Source organism: Akebia trifoliata, chromosome 7, assembly GCF_017979445.1.
Source record: "Akebia trifoliata isolate Shusen 1 chromosome 7, ASM1797944v1, whole genome shotgun sequence".
Taxonomy (NCBI): Eukaryota; Viridiplantae; Streptophyta; class Magnoliopsida; order Ranunculales; family Lardizabalaceae; genus Akebia; species Akebia trifoliata.
The window spans coordinates 25,256,143-25,275,898 of NC_141381.1; the positions used below are offsets into that span (position 1 = coordinate 25,256,143).

Genomic DNA, 19,756 nt, shown 5'->3' on the forward strand with positions numbered 1-19,756 from the left:
TCTCTCATCCTTTCTTTTTCTACAAGTTTTCTCTTTTTGTATCTCCTCTATATATTTCAAACATCTCGTATTTTCTCCCCAATTTTTATCTCTCTTTTAATCTCTTAATCTCACCTAATTTCCTATTCTTTATATATTTTTTTATATTTAATCTCTTCTCAATCAAAAATCCTAATCTCCAACAATTATTATTTTCAAAATCTCTTGGTCAATATTTGTCTTCTGTGGCCATAATGTGCAAAAATTCTTTTTTCACCTATTTCTCTCAAAGCTCTTAAATTTTCTCGGATTTGATAAGACTTTAATAATCAAGAATGAAAAAATGAATGATTGAAAATGAACTCAAAATGAAAAAGAGATCTAGTTGTATTCTCATCCTTCTAACTTTCTTTTTACATTTTTTTTATTTATTTTAGTCGATACAAAATATTATATTTTAAAATGATTAGTTAAAAATTTTGTTAAGGCGAGAAGGAAAGTCACAAATTGTATTTAATTTTTTTTATTGATAAAATAACATTATAATTTTCTTAAATTTATTATTTTATTGTTTGATTGAATTTTTTATCCAAATAATTTACTTATAAATTCTTTGATTTGATATGTATTCTGATTACATTAGATGCTTGGATTCCATGTACTAAATTAAGGTGTAAAAATTTATTAACAATAATAATTGATAAATTCTTTATTTTTATAGAATATCTAATTGGTGTGAATTTCAATTATAGATTTTTCGATTAAATCAAATCTTTTTTTGAATTTAATTGAGTGATAAAAATCAATAAAAATGTCTTTTATAATTTGTGATGGATGTTTAATCCTTAATAGTTTTTCCCAAATTTAATATAAGTTTTTTTAATTTGATTAAATTCACTTTCCAATATTGAAATTTTATATTTACAAATTTAGGATTCGTAGTTCTCCTTTAGATTTTATATCCATAATTTGGGTTACACTTCAATCCATGTGGATTGACTTTGGATTCCCAAATATTTTATTACTTCGCTACAAGCCCTATGCTTGAATTTTGAATTTGTAATATTTATGTTGTTGAAAGTTTTTGAATCTACAATATTTAAGGGAACCATTCATCATTATATGCAATTATCAATTCTCAACACCTTGGATCAAACTCAAAAAATATATTTTTTATTTTGAATTGTTCCATGAAATCTAGAAAGTTGTTGTGTTTGATTGCTAAGATAACCCATGTGGCCCAATGACCCTTGAAATCTTACTAATGGGTGGCATGTGCAAACACAAGCGTATTGAAAGGCTTATTTATAATTTAAAATATTAATTAAATGGTGATTTTGAATAATACATAGTAAAAATGATATTTTTGTAATTTTGAAAATTAACCAATGTGATTTTAGGTTACGATTGAAATTTTCTTGGTTTTTCCAAAATAACATTGATTATATTTAGTTTAAATGTTAAGGTAGGAGGTATTTTAATCCAAATTTTGGTGTCGAACCACTTCTACTCCACTTTCCCATTAATAGTTAAGATAATAAAAAGTATTATTCTAATAAATATTATTAATGAACTAGCCGATTTAGTAAAATACAAAACTCTTTTGGAAATTTTGACATTTTTAATATTTTATTTTATTTTTGTAAAATTGAGGCTGATTGATTTGAACCAATTGTAAGGTTTTAAATAAAGGCTAGTCGATTTGAACTAATGTTTTAAAACCCGAATTGGACTAGACCCAAAGATTTTTGTGGGTCGAGTCAAAAGTAAAATCCCATATTTGAAAAAACCATTTGACCTGATTGGTTTGACCAATAACCCATTTTACCCGGCCAGGTCATTAAAAAGTGCGATCCCAGGAAAAATCCTCAATGGATACACACCTCGCACTTTGGTTAATTTTTTAGATACCCTTGTTTATTGAAACTGGTGACATGCCCTTTTGACTTATGGTAATACTTTTTGTGGACATGGGATTTGCATCATTTTTGAAACATCCCTCCACTTTGGGGTGTTTTGGAGTCGCTACCATTCATTTTCGGAAATGGGTGTGAATGGTCACCCGAAGTTGTATTTTTGAAAAACATGTCATTTTAACATTTTTTGATGACTCTCGTAGGATAAGGTGCATGGTCCAACCTTTGATTCAAGGTAAGGGGGTTCATTTATGGAGTAGGGAAGGTGTTAGGCACCCTACTCCATCCACGTAATGTGATAACCTCGGATTCGATCTTTTTGAATAAAAAAAATGAAATAAAAAAAAACAATTAGATATGTGCCCTCAAGTGTGAGGGACTTTCGATATTGGTTCAAATCATTGAGGGCACCCTTATGAAGAAGGGGCCCTTTGATGATTTAAATCATCGTGGTGTGTGTGCAAATGTGTAGAGAAGGGGAGAATAGGAGATGAGAGTTGGGGGGTGTTCTCTTTCAAACCCACCTTGATATTCTTTTATCTTCAAAGATGTCTCCTTTGATGAGCCTCCTTTTTTTTCTTGACTTGTTTGAGAGAATGTTGAGAGTTGAGAGTTGGGTGTTGAGAGGAGAGTAGAGTAAGAGTAGAGAGTTGTAGTTTTGGAGGATTTTTTATCAAATTTTCATTAGTTATTGTAAGGGGAGAATGGAGGGGTTTTTATAGAAGTTGGGGAGTTATTTTAGGGGTAAAGTTGGGTGAAATGAAGAAAAAAGATGAAATGGTTATGAGTTTAAAAAAGAAGTGGGTGTAATTTAGAGGAGATTGGAGGGTATTTAGGGAAGGGGGGTTAAATGGGTGAGTTTTGACCTAAATGGTTTGGATCCTACCCAACCCATTTGGGTGGAGTGTTTAGTGAAGTGAGTTTAAGATGGTGGTTGTGATTAAATGGTATTTGATTTAAAAGAATGGAGGATTTAATGAGGTGGTTGATGATATTTTAGGAGGGTGAAGGAGATGATGTTATGTGTCAAAGTGGGTGGCAATGAAGGGTTGAGATGAGTTGATGGGAAAGGATGAGTGTTTGATTTGAGAGAAGGGGTGTAGGTTTAGGTTGTAGGGATGAATTTTGTAGGGAATGATGGAGGTAGATTAGGGGAAGGGTGATGGTTGGTTAGTAGGGAGTGATGGTAGTAGGTTAGGGGGAGGTGTAGGTTGTAAGTGTTTGATTTGAGAGAATGGATATGATAGGTTAGGGGAGAGGTGTAGGTTGGGAGTATGGGTAGATGATATTTATAGAGAAGTTAATGGGAAATTTAATTGTTTAGAGAAAGGTGATGGGAGTTGGTGGTTGGATGAGGGAGGTGAGATGGGGTGATGACATGTGTCACACCTTGATGATTGTGGTGATTGGTTGTGATGTTGGATTGGGTTGAGTTGAGTTGGGTTTGGGTAATAAGTTTGGCTTTGGGCTTTGGTAATAGATTGGATTAAAGAATGGTTGGATTTTAGGTTGTAGGTTGGACTTTGGTGTTTTGATGGGTATGGTTAATTTAAATGGACTTAGGTGATGGGTTTAGTTTGGGTTGGGAAGTGTAGAATAAAAATGAATTTGGGTTTGTATTGGGTTGAGAGGGTAGTGAGGAATTTTTGGTCCGTGGGCCACGTGAGAAGCCTTAGGCCGTTTATTGAAATTAAGATGATAAAATGTAATACCCCGAATTTTTAATTCGTATCTCGAGGAAAAAATAAATAGTAGAATTTTAAGAAAATCTTGAAAGTGGGATTTAGGGGTAAAATTTTAGGATATTTCTGATCATTTTTAATGGAATCTGACCTCACCATTAGATTCAAAATGATCGAAAAACATAATTTAGCCTGTAAGCACGCTCAAATGCGAGTCCGAATATAAAAGTTACAAAATCCTCGATTACCGGGTCGGACTAGGCTAAAACAGTGACTTTTTGTTAGAGGAATAATTTTTAAAATTTGATCATACCATTGGGTTCATAACGAAAAATTATTCAACATGGACTATTTATTTGTCATTTTTGGAGATCAGGAAGTCGAATTATCGCTAAAAACGAAAACGACATCAAGTTTAAGGATCACCTCAGGCCAAAAATATAAATTTTTTATGGAGACATAATTTGTAGAAATTGACTATACCATTAGATCCAGAACGAAAAATTAGGCGAAATAGAGTATTCATTTGTTAGTTTTGGAATCCGGATGATCAGGTTATCATCGATCAAAATAATTAACAAAATACCGGATTCGTCCCAAATTTTATATAAATAAAATTTAAAATTTTTTTTTTCTTATTACTTCGTCTCCTCCAACCGTCCGACAGTCGACGTTAAAAAAAAATTATTTTTTTCTTAAAACTTCAACCTCAGATCTCTCGCAAACGGTTCGCCGTTGACGACCGACGCAGAAGGGAGAAATGTCCGCAGCTGCATTCTCTACAAAACCCATCCAACCTCTTTCCATTTCACTTTCTTTTTCATCCAATATCATAAAAAATCAGTCGTATTTGGATACGGAAATTTCGAAATTTTAACCTTGGATTTCGTCCGTTTCCGGGTCAAACCGTCTTCCGACGCAGAATGGAGAAATGTCTGCAGCCTCATTCTCTACATAACCCACCCAAATTCCTTCCGTTTTCTCGTCTTTTTCACCCCGTATAGTCAAAAATCAGCCGTATTTTTATACGGAGATTTCGTAACTTCGACCTCGATTTTCATCGATTTCGGTGTCAAACCGTCTTTCGTCGTAGAAGGGAGAAGAGACGAGCACATCGAGATCTTCAAAACCACCAGGTCGATTTCAAAAATCAGCTGCTTCGAAGTTCTATCCGTCTTGATTTCCGCGTCGATCGCCTCGATTTTCTCACACACGCTTTGATCCTTTTGCTTAGACATTGTAAGGAACTCTCAATTTCTATTAGTAATCGTAGATTGTGAAAATTGCATTTAGGACTTTATTAAAAAAATTTGGATGTATTTCCAAAATATAGAATTCTTTTATTATTTCAAAAATTCACGCCAGAAATTGCATGTTTGATATGTTTAATTGTATTTTTAACAAATTATATGTGGGTAGGGTATTTTAACGGGTTATTTCCATAAATTGGGTCTTGTGCACTCCTCGGATCCCGTTTTGATATAAAATTTATTTTCTTTTTCAATATTATTGATAAAAATAAATTCTTTAGTTGGAAAATGTGATTTAATATTCAATGAACTCATATTGAGTTAATGAATATCAGAAAATTGATGTTTTATTGAAAAGATTGAAAATTGTAAAAATCGAAAAAAAAAAAAAAGGATATGAAACGGTAAAATGTCAGAGTCACACCCGAGGGGTGATGTCTGCATTTTACGTTGTTGTGTTGTGTGTAGGTTGGTGAACAGATATCCAGGGATAATATTATTGGTTGCATGTTTATTTCCTTTCTGTTAGCGCGAGGCGCTATTTATGTTTCCGTTTTGTTATTTATTTTAGGCCGGGTGGCCACACTTACATGGTAGGAAACTGCATATCTATTCTCAACCTTGTATTGTTAATTTCTCTTTGTTTTAAAATGAAAATAATATATATATGTAGCTATTTTGTGAGCTGTTAAAGAGTTTGTGAATGCCTGAAGGGATAGTGCGTCATATCATCCGGAGTGGTGTACTATCCTGGGATGTATGGTAGGGACCACCAAGCTCATACGTGGTATGGGACGCGTATGAGAGTGGAGTCACAACTGGAATCCGGGTTTATTCCTCTTTATCTTTACCAGTGAACTTGTAATGTAAAGGTAGTCGTATACGAATGGTTTGTATATTTGGGAATCACATGCATGCCTGATAGGCATAGACGAAGATGATTAGTCAGTGATCACTAACAATCTATAGTAGTCGAACGTTCTGACACATCAAAAAGAGACCCATTGCTTACGGTCATGTCAAACGGCCAGCCTGAACCGGATAAATGGTCAACCAAGCGTGGTAAACAGCGACCAACCACAAAATCAAGAACTAAAAGTCAGAGAAGAATTGTAACATCATGTCCCGACTGGGAGCGATCCAGTCGTGAATCCCAACTCTCTAATTCCAATACTCCACCATTGTGTATTATGTATCTGTTGCTTATTTTGATATATAAAATGAAATCCATGTTTATTGTTTCCATTTGATCAATTAGATTTGTATAAAAAGAGAATGTTATAGTGAGTACTGCTGATTAATGTAATGTGAGTTTTAAAATGTTTAGTTGTTCATCCTTGACTATATGTACCAGTTAATCGTAGTTTCTTCTGTAAAATTTTGTATATTTTAAAATGATGTAGTATGCTTATTCGTTCATGTTAAAAGAGGTTATTGGCAGAAATTGTGTTATTCCTTACTGGGTAACCATTGTTACTCACCATTTCCTTCTCCATTTTTTAGTTTCAGATCCGAAGCTTAGCGATGCAGGTGTAAAACATGAGTGAAAATCATCTGGTGGGTCAGATAGACAGCCAGAGTCCGTCACTTGGTGAGTATTGGGGTTATACCCCTACTGGTATCGAATTGTCCAAAAGTATTATAGATATTATTCTGAGTGTTAGGACTTTTGTTAGAGTGAGAAATAATTGTATAATCCTGTATTCTGGTTATTCTTCCGCACTCTGATCTTTCGTACGTTAGTAGACGTATATAGGCTTCCGCTGGTATTATGTTTTATTTGTTATATACAGGATTGTATGTCGTTTATCAGGTGTAGGTTGAACGCTTTGGAATGCTAATATAAACAAAGGAGATCATGCCGAAATTTCGAGGTGCCACTTAGTACCTCGAGATCTGACATGGGGGTTTGTGTTAGCGTTCGGCGGGGCGCCACATAAAATTTATTAGATTTTTGTAGGTTTAGGCTTCGTAGCCCATTCCTATTTTTTTATTTTTAGAGTATTTTACATCGAGGGCTCGATCAAATTTGGGTGTCTACACTTTTAGTGGAGACCATTTTTGTCACACAAACACGATAAGGACTGTGCTACGTAAAAATGATAGGGGGACACACTTAAAGTTATGAATTGGTTTTAAATCAAGTCAATTTACATGAAGGTACTTAGCTCTATCCCCTAAGTCAACTACGTTACATCAAGAAGAGATTAACATTTATATCACTGCCATAAAAGGTACGATGCACGATTTTAGCCGAGCACTGGAAGCACAAACATCCTGTCAAAAGTATCAAAAGGCCAAAACTCTTATATCAAGGTGTCAATAATGGAGTCTATTTTAGCCCCTAAACATGGCCATGGAATAATAAGAAAAAAGTTAAATATAAAAATTATGTAAGCAAAGTGTAAGTTTGATACCAATCAAGATCACCCAAAATAGAGTATGACTGGACCTTAGGTTGACAAGTGTATGGCAACAAGTTGCAATCGGCTTGAAAGAAACCAATCAGATCGGTCAAACCTCGGCTTAGACTCAAAGTCCATAGTCAGGTAAGACATACTTAAAAGAGATAAGAGCTTTTCTATCCATCAAGTCCCCTCATTCTTGATAAAAGACAAATAACTTATCAAAACAAGAAAGTGTGATATACTTTGACACATCCGCCCCCAAAGTGCAAAACTAACTTCACAAAAGTATAGAGCCCGATCTTATGGACTCATTAAAAATATGCATTGAAGCAATCCACGTCCGAGCAATATCACATATCAAATTTGAACCAAAGCTCGCACTCAATCCCTAACCCGTTCTTGATCTAAGCTCGATATCGTATTTATCGTAGTTCGCTTTTAATCTAAACCCCTAACTTATACCCGGCCATACCCATAACATTTAAACAATCCTAAGCAAATAGTTGAGATCGAGTACATCCTCTCATATGGATAAATACAAAACAAAATCTTGTTATATTGATAAGACACATCATATCAGAAATCCTACATTTCTTTACTTCGCATTAATGACCTGTAACACGTACACATTAGATTCAAATCTTACTAATAAGTGATGGATCCGTCTTCCAAAGCATTCAAATACGTTCCAACTGAACAACTCATCTAACACTTGGATTAATCGTGTGGTGACACCAACCTACCAAATTGAGAAAATGGCTAGTTAAAACCCTACTAGTCTACTGTTTGTCTTCTCACCCATTCATTTTTCTTTTATCTGAGTACTAACAAAATCTTTGAATGATCGTTGGCAGGCACCACATCGAAGACCCATCCTTCCCACCTTCTACTATCCAATAAGTCATAAAAGAGCAAAAAAAGTCAATCCAACGTTGAATGAAATTTAAGATCGCAGATCAAGATCAAACCAACCATCAGAAGATGTCAATCAAGTCCACACCAACAAATGATGAAACTCTTCATATCAAGCCTACAACCAAAAGTCAATTCTCGTCTTAAGGAATGGGAGGCCTAAAAAACCCTCCACACTTTTAAACTTAAATCCTTATCTTCGATACATTGTTTCTATCCTTTTTTTAATCATTAATAGAAAATACTTGATTTTTGTTGCAAGTTTTTTTATAACTTATAACAAGAAAGAAAAAAAACCTTGATTTTTTCTCCCCCAAGTCAAGGCATTTTCTTGTTTTTTAACCTCTATTGCAAGTTAGTTTTAAACTATTAAACCTTAACTTCATCATTTGCAACCTAACATTAATCCATTATAGAAACCCTAGATTTTTTCATTAAAAAATCCATCATCTTTTATTTCAAAAATCCGATCTTGTTCGTGATATTTGAATGTTGAAGAAGTACATAGAATCTTAAGGTTGGAGAGAATTTTTAAACTTTAGTGAAGAAGTTGAAGATCATGGTTTCAATTCTTGTCCGAGATAGAGATCACTCATCCATGGACAAGACGGATAGACATGACATCTCAAATGTGCATAATCTCACGAGATAATTGAGATATCTCTGACGAGATAACTAAGATATCTTGGCCAAGATTTCAAAAATCTCGAACAATATAAAATAAGATAAGCATGTATGCATTGAAAAAAAAAACATATAAAACATTGGTTCACCCCTTTATTTTTAGTAAATAATAGAAATACCCTTTTGTTTTGAATTTGAAATTGATGCCAAGCCACCCTTGACGCCAATCCAATGAAGAAGACTAAACTGCTATTGTCTTCAATAACCAAAATCCCTTATTTTTTTCTTTCCAAAAACTAGTAAGTTTCAAACTCTAGAAACCTATCCTCGATGATAAACTAACCCCTTATATTCAACCTTATCTTCAGTCCTATGGTTTCTACATTTCCTTAACCCTTTGTAGAAAACCAGATTTCTACCCAAAGTTTCACCATTTAATACCTCTTAAAAAATCATAGGTTTGAAGGTGAAAAACTTTAAGTAGATAAAATCTTGAAGTTGAAGTTAAGGTTTAATTTTTTATTATTCAAAGAGATTGAAGATGACTGGTCTGAAAAGAAAAACAAGGGTTTTTATTTTGAAGTTGAAGATGAGTAACTCATTCTTGATTGAGATGACTCGTCTAAGACAACTCGGTATTGTTCATGAATGAGACTAGACAAAATAACGATATTTGAAATCACGTTGAAGATGCAAGATTTTGGATGCTTAGTTTAGGGAAGAAACCAAGAAATTTACTCAGTATTTCAATTTTGTGTCAAAACTGTTTTACTATCTGATGGGACTGGTTGGAACCATCTCGACCAGTCAACTGATTCATTAACCGGTCTAGACTCAAGGTTTTAAAACATTGGTTTGGCAATGGATTGGGTCAGTATCGGATCAGACCAATCTGCTTCTGATTGAAAATAATTGATATATAATCCAGATACGACTTGATCAAATAATTAAACAAAAAAAAAAACAAAATTTGATCCGACTACACATTCATCCAATCCATAATTGGTCTGATTCGATAAGATTAAATAGGGTTAAAAATAGATATGGTAATGCCTCATGCTCTCAGTATAGTCTACAATGGAACGACAAATTTGAAGATATAGATAACCCTTCAAATCCATGAGAGAGAGAGAGAGAGAGACTAACTTGATCTACCTTCAACCAAAACCAATCTGTCATCGTCACAAGCAACACAGACAAATCTGAGCTCCACCATTATCATAAACTATAGATGTTGTTGCGGCCATTAGAAGTATACGATAGAGAGAGCCATGGAAGAGATTGAGGATGAGGTATTTTGTAGACATGGAGAAGTCATGGACGGTGGGTTCAAAATAAAAACCAAGGTTTTTTTTTTTTTTTTGGGTCAAGGGTCTTCTGGTTTTAATAAGAAAAGAGTAAGACAACTAAGGGTATGTTTGGTAACACTTCTGAAGTCTAAAGTCTGAAGTTTAGTTTTTGTTTTTTGAAATCTAAAATTTGGTTCTGGAAAAGTTGTTTGTTTGTCATTTTTAAAACTTTCTGGTTATGAACATAATTTTAAAACATAATGGTCATTTTGACAATATTACCCTTTTGTAATCCTAATAAATTATTAGCCGAAAAACATAACATGTTATGCATAATGAAACCATCCACACATTTAATTTCAATTTCTAATAAATCAAATACCCTAAAAGTATTGTTTTCAAATTGAATTTATATTTGAGAAATTATATTCCAGCAAGGTAATACTCAAACAATAAACAATTATGCATTTGCTAGTTAACTTGCAATCTGATCACGTAAAGTGATCATATCAACTGGTGCTTGCGGTGAGAATATTTCATTATATCATAGTGGATCTTCTACAGATTCAAAGTCTATTAGATTTTTTTATGAGAAAATTTCATTAAGGCAATAAAGAAAGGAGGTTGAAATGAACAAACAATGGTTCAAACGCCCAAAAATACCCTAATAACTACGCACTTGAAATGTTATGCATCCAACCACCTCCCTCAAAAGTATCAAAAAATAACTTCTAAACTCCTTGAAAAATTTCATTAAAAAAGAGAATCTCTCAGATCCTAATTATCTTACTGCACCATTTGCTTGCCTATGGTAAAAAATATAGACGACATTTAAAAATAATTTTTGATGTGTAAGCATTATCCAATTGGATTGAGATGTGAACTACCCAATCACCTCATCATCATCTATATAATATATAATTCTGAACTATTCTTAGAATAGACACTAGTATCCTATGATTTTAAAAATCGTCTAAGACCAAGATAACTACCCTAATAATCTCAATCGTTTTTTCTTGAAACACTCAAATCAACAAAACCTAAATTCCATACATTCAAAAAACTCTAGAGATTTTTAAATTACATGTATATGATCAAAATTACATATATGAAACATATGATGTTAGAAGAAAAAGAGATGTCCATTAATGGGTGAAAATGGTAGATAAAAGATAGAGAGAGATCTTACTATATTAATTTCGGAGTGAAAAATATAAGGATTTCGAACAGGTAACGAGATAAAGGGGAGAGACCTTGACAACACTATTATAGAAGATGTAGATGTAGAAGAGAAATGAGAGGTAGAAAAAATTAAAAATAAGGGTTTGTACAAAGAAGGGATACGTGATAGAAATTAGTGTTTTGAGAATTGTATTTTAGGAATAAAAAACAAATTTAGAATTCAGAAGTTTCATCTAGCATTCCCACATCACTTCACCAAAACTTCTGAATTTTGATTTTTAATTCTGAAATCTGAATCAAAACAAATGGCAATAGAACTTCTGAAGTTTGAATTTTAAAGGTGGACCACCTCCATTCAGACTTCAGAAGTGTTACCAAACACACACTAAGGCTATGTTTAGATTAAGAGAAGGCGAGAGAAGAGAAACTCATTAACAGAGGAGAGGCGAAGGGAAAATAAGATAAGATAAGAGAAACTCAATTTCTCTCCACCATGTTTGGATTGACGAAGACAACCTGGGACAACTTTAGAATTTTAAAATATCTTAAAAGAGATCTAGAAGCAAAGTTGGAAAGGGTTTCTCTTCATTTCTCTCCACTTTAAGAGATCAAGAAAATCATATTTTTCTCTCTCCTCTTCTCTCCAATTCTTTTCTCTTCTTTCTGCACTTAACAATCCAAACAAAAGAAATGGAGAGAAACTCATTTATATTCTCTTCTCTTCACTTCTCCCAATCAAACAAAACGTAAGGTTTTTTTCCCCCCCCTTCACATCTTGAATTGTTGGATTAAATGGAATATGATTGATTCTATTTGACATCGGATTGGGTTTTACTTGTGGATTGGATTGAGATTGATCTGAATCCAATCTATAATTTTTTCGGATCTACAATATTTAATTCAAACCTGATTTTTTTTTGTTTGAATCGGACTAGATGTAGGTTAAAAGCTGGATCATTGTCAGCCCTAATTCAAACTAGGGTTGGGAATGATCTGCCTTTTATCTGATATCCAATCCAATTTGAAAAATTAGGGTTCGGATCAAGATTTTAATTTTCGAGTTGGTTCAAATTAAAACTTGAAGATCCGATAAAAGTTTGGATCAAATTCGGATTGACCTCGAACCAATCTGTTGAAAATCCTATTAGATTTTACTAATATAAATCAATACGATCGGATATTCTCTTTGTTAACAATATATTTTAGAAAAAAAATTCTCCCTGAAAGTCCGTCGTCTTCAACCTCTCCATGGTGGAGCCTCCACCTTGCCTTCGCTTTCTCTTATTCTAGTCTCTAGGTATGCTCCTCTCTTTCTACTTTTGAAACGAGTCTTCGTTTTAAGAAAAATCGACTTAAAATGGGTGGAGATTTCAATTTATGATAAAGGGACTAGAAATTTGTTAGTGGTGAAAGATGATGTTAAATGCCTTCATCTTTGACCTACGAAAACCCTCGAGCTTTCATCCAAAAACTAGTCATCTTCAAATCTTAGAACCTATTGTAAGGTTTTATTCGGTTCAAAATTTTATGGATCTGATCGGATAAGATTTGGATCAAGGGATAAAAAATTCGGATCGGTAGTGGTTTAGTACTGATCCGATACCGAACCGATCCATTACCAACCCTAGTTTGAACCAATTAGTGAGGACTCAGGACTGACTCAGCCAACTGATTCCCCACGTCAGCCCTAACTTACATTTCTCCAAAGCAGCACAATGTGGAGTATCTGATGCTGCTCTGTAGCAGGAAAGCCCACAGGATCCTTTTCAGCTTACCCATCACTCAACAAGGTACCTGATCTTTCTCTCCTCCTAAAACCCTAAAAAACCATATCCCTGATTTCTTCAATCTCTTAGAATTCCACCATGGATGAGGTATGTGAAGGGAAGGATTTCTCTTTCCCTAAGCAAGAAGAGAAGATTCTTGAATTATGGGATGAGATTAAAGCTTTCGAAAATCAACTCAAACGAACAGAAAATATGCCCGAATTCATCTTCTACGATGGTCCTCCCTTCGCTACTGGATTGCCTCATTATGGTCACATTCTAGCTGGAACGATCAAAGACATCGTTACGCGGTATCAGACGATGATCGGGCATCATGTGACGAGGAGATTCGGGTGGGATTGCCATGGACTTCCAGTCGAACACGAGATCGATAAAAAATTGGGAATTAGAACCAGAAATGATGTGTTGACGATGGGGATTGGTAATTATAATGAGGAGTGTCGAAGTATTGTAACGAGGTACGTCGGGGAATGGGAGAAGACCGTGACGAGGATGGGCAGGTGGATTGATTTCAAGAATGATTATAAGACGATGGATCCGAGCTTCATGGAGAGTGTGTGGTGGGTGTTCTCTCAATTGTGGGAGAAGGGTTTGGTGTATCAAGGATTTAAGGTATATTGTTGCTTAACTTCTTATTAATTTAGGGGGTCTGCCTAAACCCCCGATTACTCTCCAAAAAAAAAAAAAAAAAATTCTTATTAATTTTGTTTGCTTGTTTGTTTTATTTATTTATTTAAATTTTCATGTCGATTGATGATTCTGTGATACAAGCTGAAAACCCTTTATATCTGATGAAATTGTTTTAAAGCTAATACTTGTGTTGCTGAATTATGGTTGCTATGTATTATGCATGAATGCTAGCCATGGATAGTGTTTTAAAGTGTCACTTGATCTCCCTATAAAGGGTTCAATTTATCTCTACCATGGAGCATTTTTGTATGGTTAATTTATTTAAACAAGGCACAATTCATTGATGCTATTGACTTGGTACTCATCAATACGTTGTAATTTTTTTTTTAATTTTCAAATCACTATGGTCCCATCCCATCCTATGTTTCTTGGTTTGTCGGTTTGAATTCGGGTTCGTGGTTCGCCACTCTAGAATGAACCTAGTTTGTAGGGGTTGGTAGAGATAATTCGTTTCTTTGGTTCCCTGGATCAGTTTGCTAGCTCGGTTTACTTGTGCATATATATAATTCAAGTTTACAAGTTACTAAGTACAATTATAATGTTAAAAAATTCTAAGTTAAAGAAACAAATTGATATAATAATCCAAATACTAAATACAAACACTGAAAAAAAATATATATATAACAAATTGGTTTGTTTCACTAAACCAATTAAAAAATTGTTGCGAACCGGTATGCTTTGTGGTTTGCAGAACCCAATCGAAATTCAGTGGGTTCGTGGTTCGCTGGATTTTATGAACCCTGTCTGAACTGTACCGCAAACTAGTTTGGTTCTTGGTTTGGACTTGTACCAACGAATTGGGTAACATACGTCCTGTCTTTGGATTCTTTCACTGAAATCTGAATCATCATGTATCTCTCTTTTATTCATTTATGATCTTTTAGTATCATTTCTTACAGTATCAACTATAATTACCATATCAATGGATCTCAATGCACCCCTCGATATGGATTTTTAGGACCCTGTTACCCATTTTAGATTATGTTTACTACATGCCTTTTGGATGTTATTTTGCAGGTTATGCCATACAGCACCGGTTGTAAAACCCCACTTTCAAATTTTGAAGCCAATTCAAATTATAAGGTATTCTCCTGAGGCTTTTGATGGTTTGGTCTTTTGAGATAGCACAGAAGCTTCTCATATGGTTTACAATCCTATTTTCCTTCTAACCTTTCTCGAGTTATGTAGGATGTATCAGACCCTGAAATCATGGTTTCTTTTCCGATACTTGGTGATCCACATAATGCAGCTCTTGTGGCATGGACAACGACACCATGGACTCTTCCTAGTAATCTTTGTCTTTGTGTCAATGCAAACTTCGTTTATGTAAAGGTCAGTTGACTTCACAATTCAGTTTTAGATGTGGTTTGCATAAGTTTAATATGTCTGCATATAGTACCTTATATTGATTATGAACCAATTAGTATGCTTAATATAAAAAGATCAATGTATTAGTTTCCTCATCCTTTACAATGATTTCTCTTCTTAATTTCGTGTAGTCTGAAACGTAACTTTTTGACTTAATTATTGATCAGAACTTTCAGAAGCAGTTTTGGTTTAGTAGACTAGAGAAAGTCTAGTAAAAATCTTGAATGTAATCATTGTGTTTAAAGTTTAGAGTGATATAGCCACGACAAGATGATTACTCTACCTATAGAGCAATCATGCTAACTTACCACATAAGTACCAACAAAGCATTTTGATCAAGTAATCTATGAATTTAGCTTTCCCGTAATCGCATCTGATGCAGGACGGGAGGGAAGAAGATGAAATAAAATGTAGGGAATCTGGCTAGGTAGGGTTTGGTTAGGTTCTAGGCTTTTTTTTTTGATAAGTGAAAGATCTTTATTAAAGAAGCACGGTCGAGATGATCATGCAAAAAGCTACAAAGAAATAGGAAAAACAAAGCAAAACAGATTACATCTCGATACTACACACCCAACCCCACTTTGTTACAAAATCTTCAAAGAAAGATGGATCTCAAAATTGAGAACAAAATTCCTTGAAACATGGACTCCTTTCCTTCAAAAGTCCTAAGATTTCTTTCCTTCCAAAATTTCGGGCAAATCGCGAAGGGTGCAATAGTCTAAAGTTCCCTTTTGAAGGCAAAAAACCCACACCAAAAGCTAGCCACCCTTTTACTAATTCTTGGAATGTCCTCGGCGCACACCAAGCCACACCAAAAATACCCAAAAAGTGAGACCAAATCTTTGAAGCCAATTTGCAATGAAGAAAGATATCATCCACTGATTCGCCATGTTCTTTACATAAACCCCAAAAATTAACGAGATGATCCCTCTCTTCATTACATTATCCAAGATCAAGATTTTCCCCAACGAAGCTACCCAAGTGAAAAAAGGCAACTTTAGACGGTACCTTAGGACCCCACACCTCCACCAGTAAGAACGACTGATCATGAACTACCGCAAACCTTCCAATGAAAGATTTAATTGTGAACAACCTTGTAGGCATCACAAATTTAAAGTGACCTTGCAACTTTCTAAATTATCAAAAAGTCCCTAAAATCAAAGTTAGGTCTACTCATCTAAATTAGAACCCATTGATTGAGACGAACCTCATATGGTTTGGATTTTCGCAGATAAAGCCCATGATCTAAAAAAAGTCAAGTGATCCACATATTAAGTGTTGTGCCCTATGCCCAAATGAATGAGTTTGGCCCACTAACAATCCAGAGAATCCTTAAAATTGGATTTGGACGAATTTAGCCTTTAGATTAACCAATCAAAGCTCTTTAAGTTGAAGCATAGTTGAAAAACTAAATTATCCTAAGTCTATAAATACCAAGGGCTCCCTCATTTGGAGGGGACCAAGATCACTTTCTCTCAGAAGATAGAAGTTCTTTACCTAGAGAAGAAGAAGCTCTCTCAAGTCCTTTTCTAGAGATAAAGCAAAGTTCTTCAAGAGAGACTCGGACTTCGATTAAAGAGAAGATCAAGTCTAAAGCCCTTCTTCGGAAGTCAAGAAAATCCTCTTAGTCGATCAAGCATGAAGCACGAAGAGAAAAAATCTACAGATGGTCAAGCATAACAAAGCCACCATCAAAGCAACCTTCTTAGTCGATCATGCGCGAAGTCTGAAGAGAAGAAAGATACGCATTCGCCTCCATCTTTATTTTTGTACTTAATTGTTAATCAGAAGATAATATTAAGACTTGTATCTCCATTTTATCGAAATCAATAAATATCATTTGTGATCTTGTTTCACGTATCTTGAGGTAGATCATGGAATTTGTTGTTGACAAACCCATTTTTACTTGGGTCCCAAATGCGAGTCCTATGCTAGGGAAGAAATCACCATTGAGTCTAAAGCTGAGATGAAACTAGCCAACGTTTGTACCTCCCAATCGTTGAAGCCTCTTCTAAACCCGGAGTCCCACGTCACCCATGCGGTTGAAGTAGTCAAGAATGAGGAAATAAGTGCCCCTTTTTTTACAAACAACTCAAAAAGGTCCAAAAATTGCTCCTTAAGAACATTCTACCCGCACCACCTGTCTTCCCAAAATCTCACTCTTGATCCATTACCAAGCTTAAAGCTGATGCAATCTTGAAACAAAGGACAGATCTTTTCGATGCCTTTCCACACTCCGTAGCCATAAGGAATACGAGTGACGTCGCTTACCCACCCAGAAGTGTCCTCGTCGAACTTTGCATCAATGACTGATCTCCAAAGGTTATTCCTATCAGTAGCAAACCTCCACAGCTACTTGCCTAAGAGAGCTTGATTCATCTTCTTCAAATTCCTTACCCCAAGGCCACCAACCTTCTTTGGAAGACAAACATACTTCTAGTTAACCAAATGAAACTTTCTACTTCCATCTTTATCATGTCAAAGGAAATCTCTAAATAACTTACTCAACTTTTGCTCCACAAAACATAGCATAGAGAAAAGAGAACGGAAATACATCAGAATACTAGTCAAAGTGCTTTTCAAGAGAGTTAACTTGCCTCCCATTGACAAGTACTGTCACTTCAACAAGGATAGCCTTCTACCCACTCTTTCCAACACAGAGTCCCAAATGACCTTATTGGAATAAGCTGCACCCAATGGAAGACCTAGATAAAATGGAGGTAAGCATCCCATTTGACACCCCCAAAGAAGCACCAAGAAACTCATTATCCACCCTTCCAACTGCAAAAACTTTACTTTTCCTTAAGTTCAAGGGAATCTCAAAAAAAGCCTCAAAACAAATAAGTAAACCACTCAAAAAAGCGCATTTGCTGGATTGAGGCATCCAAAAATAACAGTGTCATTTGCAAATTGAAGATGGGGAAACCATCGGCCCTTGATGACCCACACCAAAGCTTGTCAGCTCCTTGTTTGCCACTACCTTGAGTACCATCCTTCCAAGGGTCTCTGCTACGATAATAAAGAGAAATGTGGACAAGGGATCCCCTTGCTTTAGACCTCTCGAGCTTCTAAACCACCTCGTCGGAGCCCCATTGACTAGAATAAAAAATGACGCGGAGGAGACACATTTCATGACCCAATGGATCCATTTTTGCCCAAAACCGATACACACCAACAAATATCACAAACTGTTCTAACTTACATGGTCGTAAACCAAGCTGGACAACCCTGCTTTCAATCTTGAATCTAAACACTCGTTGGCAACAATGACTCCATCCAATATTTGCCTCCCTTTAACAAGAACCCAATGATCCCTCCCAAGACCAATTTCAATCTACCTACCAAGAATTTAGAGGGGCGGCAACAACAAAGAAGTTGTTTGGGTGATGGTAGGTTTAGCTGGGCAATGTGATTATGTTTTGGGCGGTAAACAAATTTTGTCTAGGATGTTGAACGGTAATATTAGGTCTGATTGGTAATAGACAGAAAATATAAGGTTCAATTGAGGTATTGGGCATCAAAACAAGGTAAGAGTTTGCTTGCTTGTATCATTATCCATTTTTTTTTTCTCTTTTCATTATGCCCAAAAGTGTGAAAGAGAGGCTGGAGAAGTTATTTCACAATTTCTTGTGGCATGATAGGTTGGGGAAGAGGAAGTTCCACTTGATGAGCTGGAAAAAAGTTTGTCGGGCTAAAGTGCAAGGGGGTTTGGGTATTAGAAGTTGAAGGTAACGAACCAAGCCTTGCTAGGGAAGTGGTTGTGGCGTGTGGAAAGGGAAACTTAACATTCTTCCGGAATTCCGTAAGAGAATAAAATTTTTTGTTGGTTCGGGGGGAAGACTGCGTTTTTGGGAAGACATTTGGTGTGGTGAGCCTTCTCTTATGTTGGGGTTTCCTCAATTGGCCTTATTATCAACGAGGGGATTGCCGGTAAGCTCATTTCTAAGTCAAGACGGTGGTGTTGGAGCTTGGGATCTTGGTTTTAGAAGAAACATCAACGATTGGGAGCTAGAAGGGGTGTCTTTATTGTTACATTGTCTTGATGGTGCGAGGCTTGTTTCGGACATGGGCGATGGTTGATGTTGGGACTGTAGTCAATCGGGGGCTTTCTCAGTTACTTCTTTTTATGAGTCTTTGTTGGCTTTGGATTTGTATTTCCCGACTAAGGAGGGTGGGGGTCAAAAAGTTTCAACTAAGGTGGCCTTTTTTATTTGTTGGGTTGTGCTAAGGAAGAATTTGACTATGGACTAGCTTATGATAAAAGGAGTCTTTCGGCCAAATGTTTGCTTGCTATGCCTAGGTGCTGAGGAGTCTATCGATTACATGCTCCTTCGCTGTGCTTTCCCAAGACAGGTTTGGAGTTCCTTTCTTATTAGATTTGGCATGGTTGGTTGTCTTCCTTCTTCTATGTTGGCCTTATTCCAATCCTGACAAGAGTGGGGGAGCTCTGTGTTTTTTTTTTTGTGTTGAGGAGGGGGGGAGAGTGTGTGTGTGTGTTGTGGAGGTTGTTTCCATTTGCCCTTTCTTGGGTAATTTGAAAGGAGCGGAACAGTAGGTGCTTTGAAGATATAGGTGTGCAAGCTTCAGAGGTGGTCTTTTTGGTTCTCTCTTGTCTCTTCTTTTGGTGCAAGGCTTTGATGGAGTTCAGGGGCGTATTCTTTGCGGATTT

At 35.5% G+C, this 19,756-nt stretch overlaps 1 protein-coding gene across 1 annotated transcript in view; it reads left to right on the forward strand.

Annotated features, from left to right (window-relative positions):
- The first annotated feature begins 12,959 nt into the window (after positions 1 to 12,959).
- Positions 12,960 to 19,756, forward strand: part of LOC147398550 (tRNA synthetase class I (I, L, M and V) family protein) — a 33,640-nt gene continuing 26,843 nt past the window's right edge. Inside the window, exons 1-3 of the mRNA XM_086447772.1 lie at positions 12,960 to 13,641; positions 14,737 to 14,802; positions 14,908 to 15,051. Coding sequence (XP_086303898.1) covers positions 13,108 to 13,641; positions 14,737 to 14,802; positions 14,908 to 15,051 — 744 coding nt within the window. The 5' untranslated portion in view covers positions 12,960 to 13,107. The remainder of the gene's footprint in view (positions 13,642 to 14,736; positions 14,803 to 14,907; positions 15,052 to 19,756) is intronic.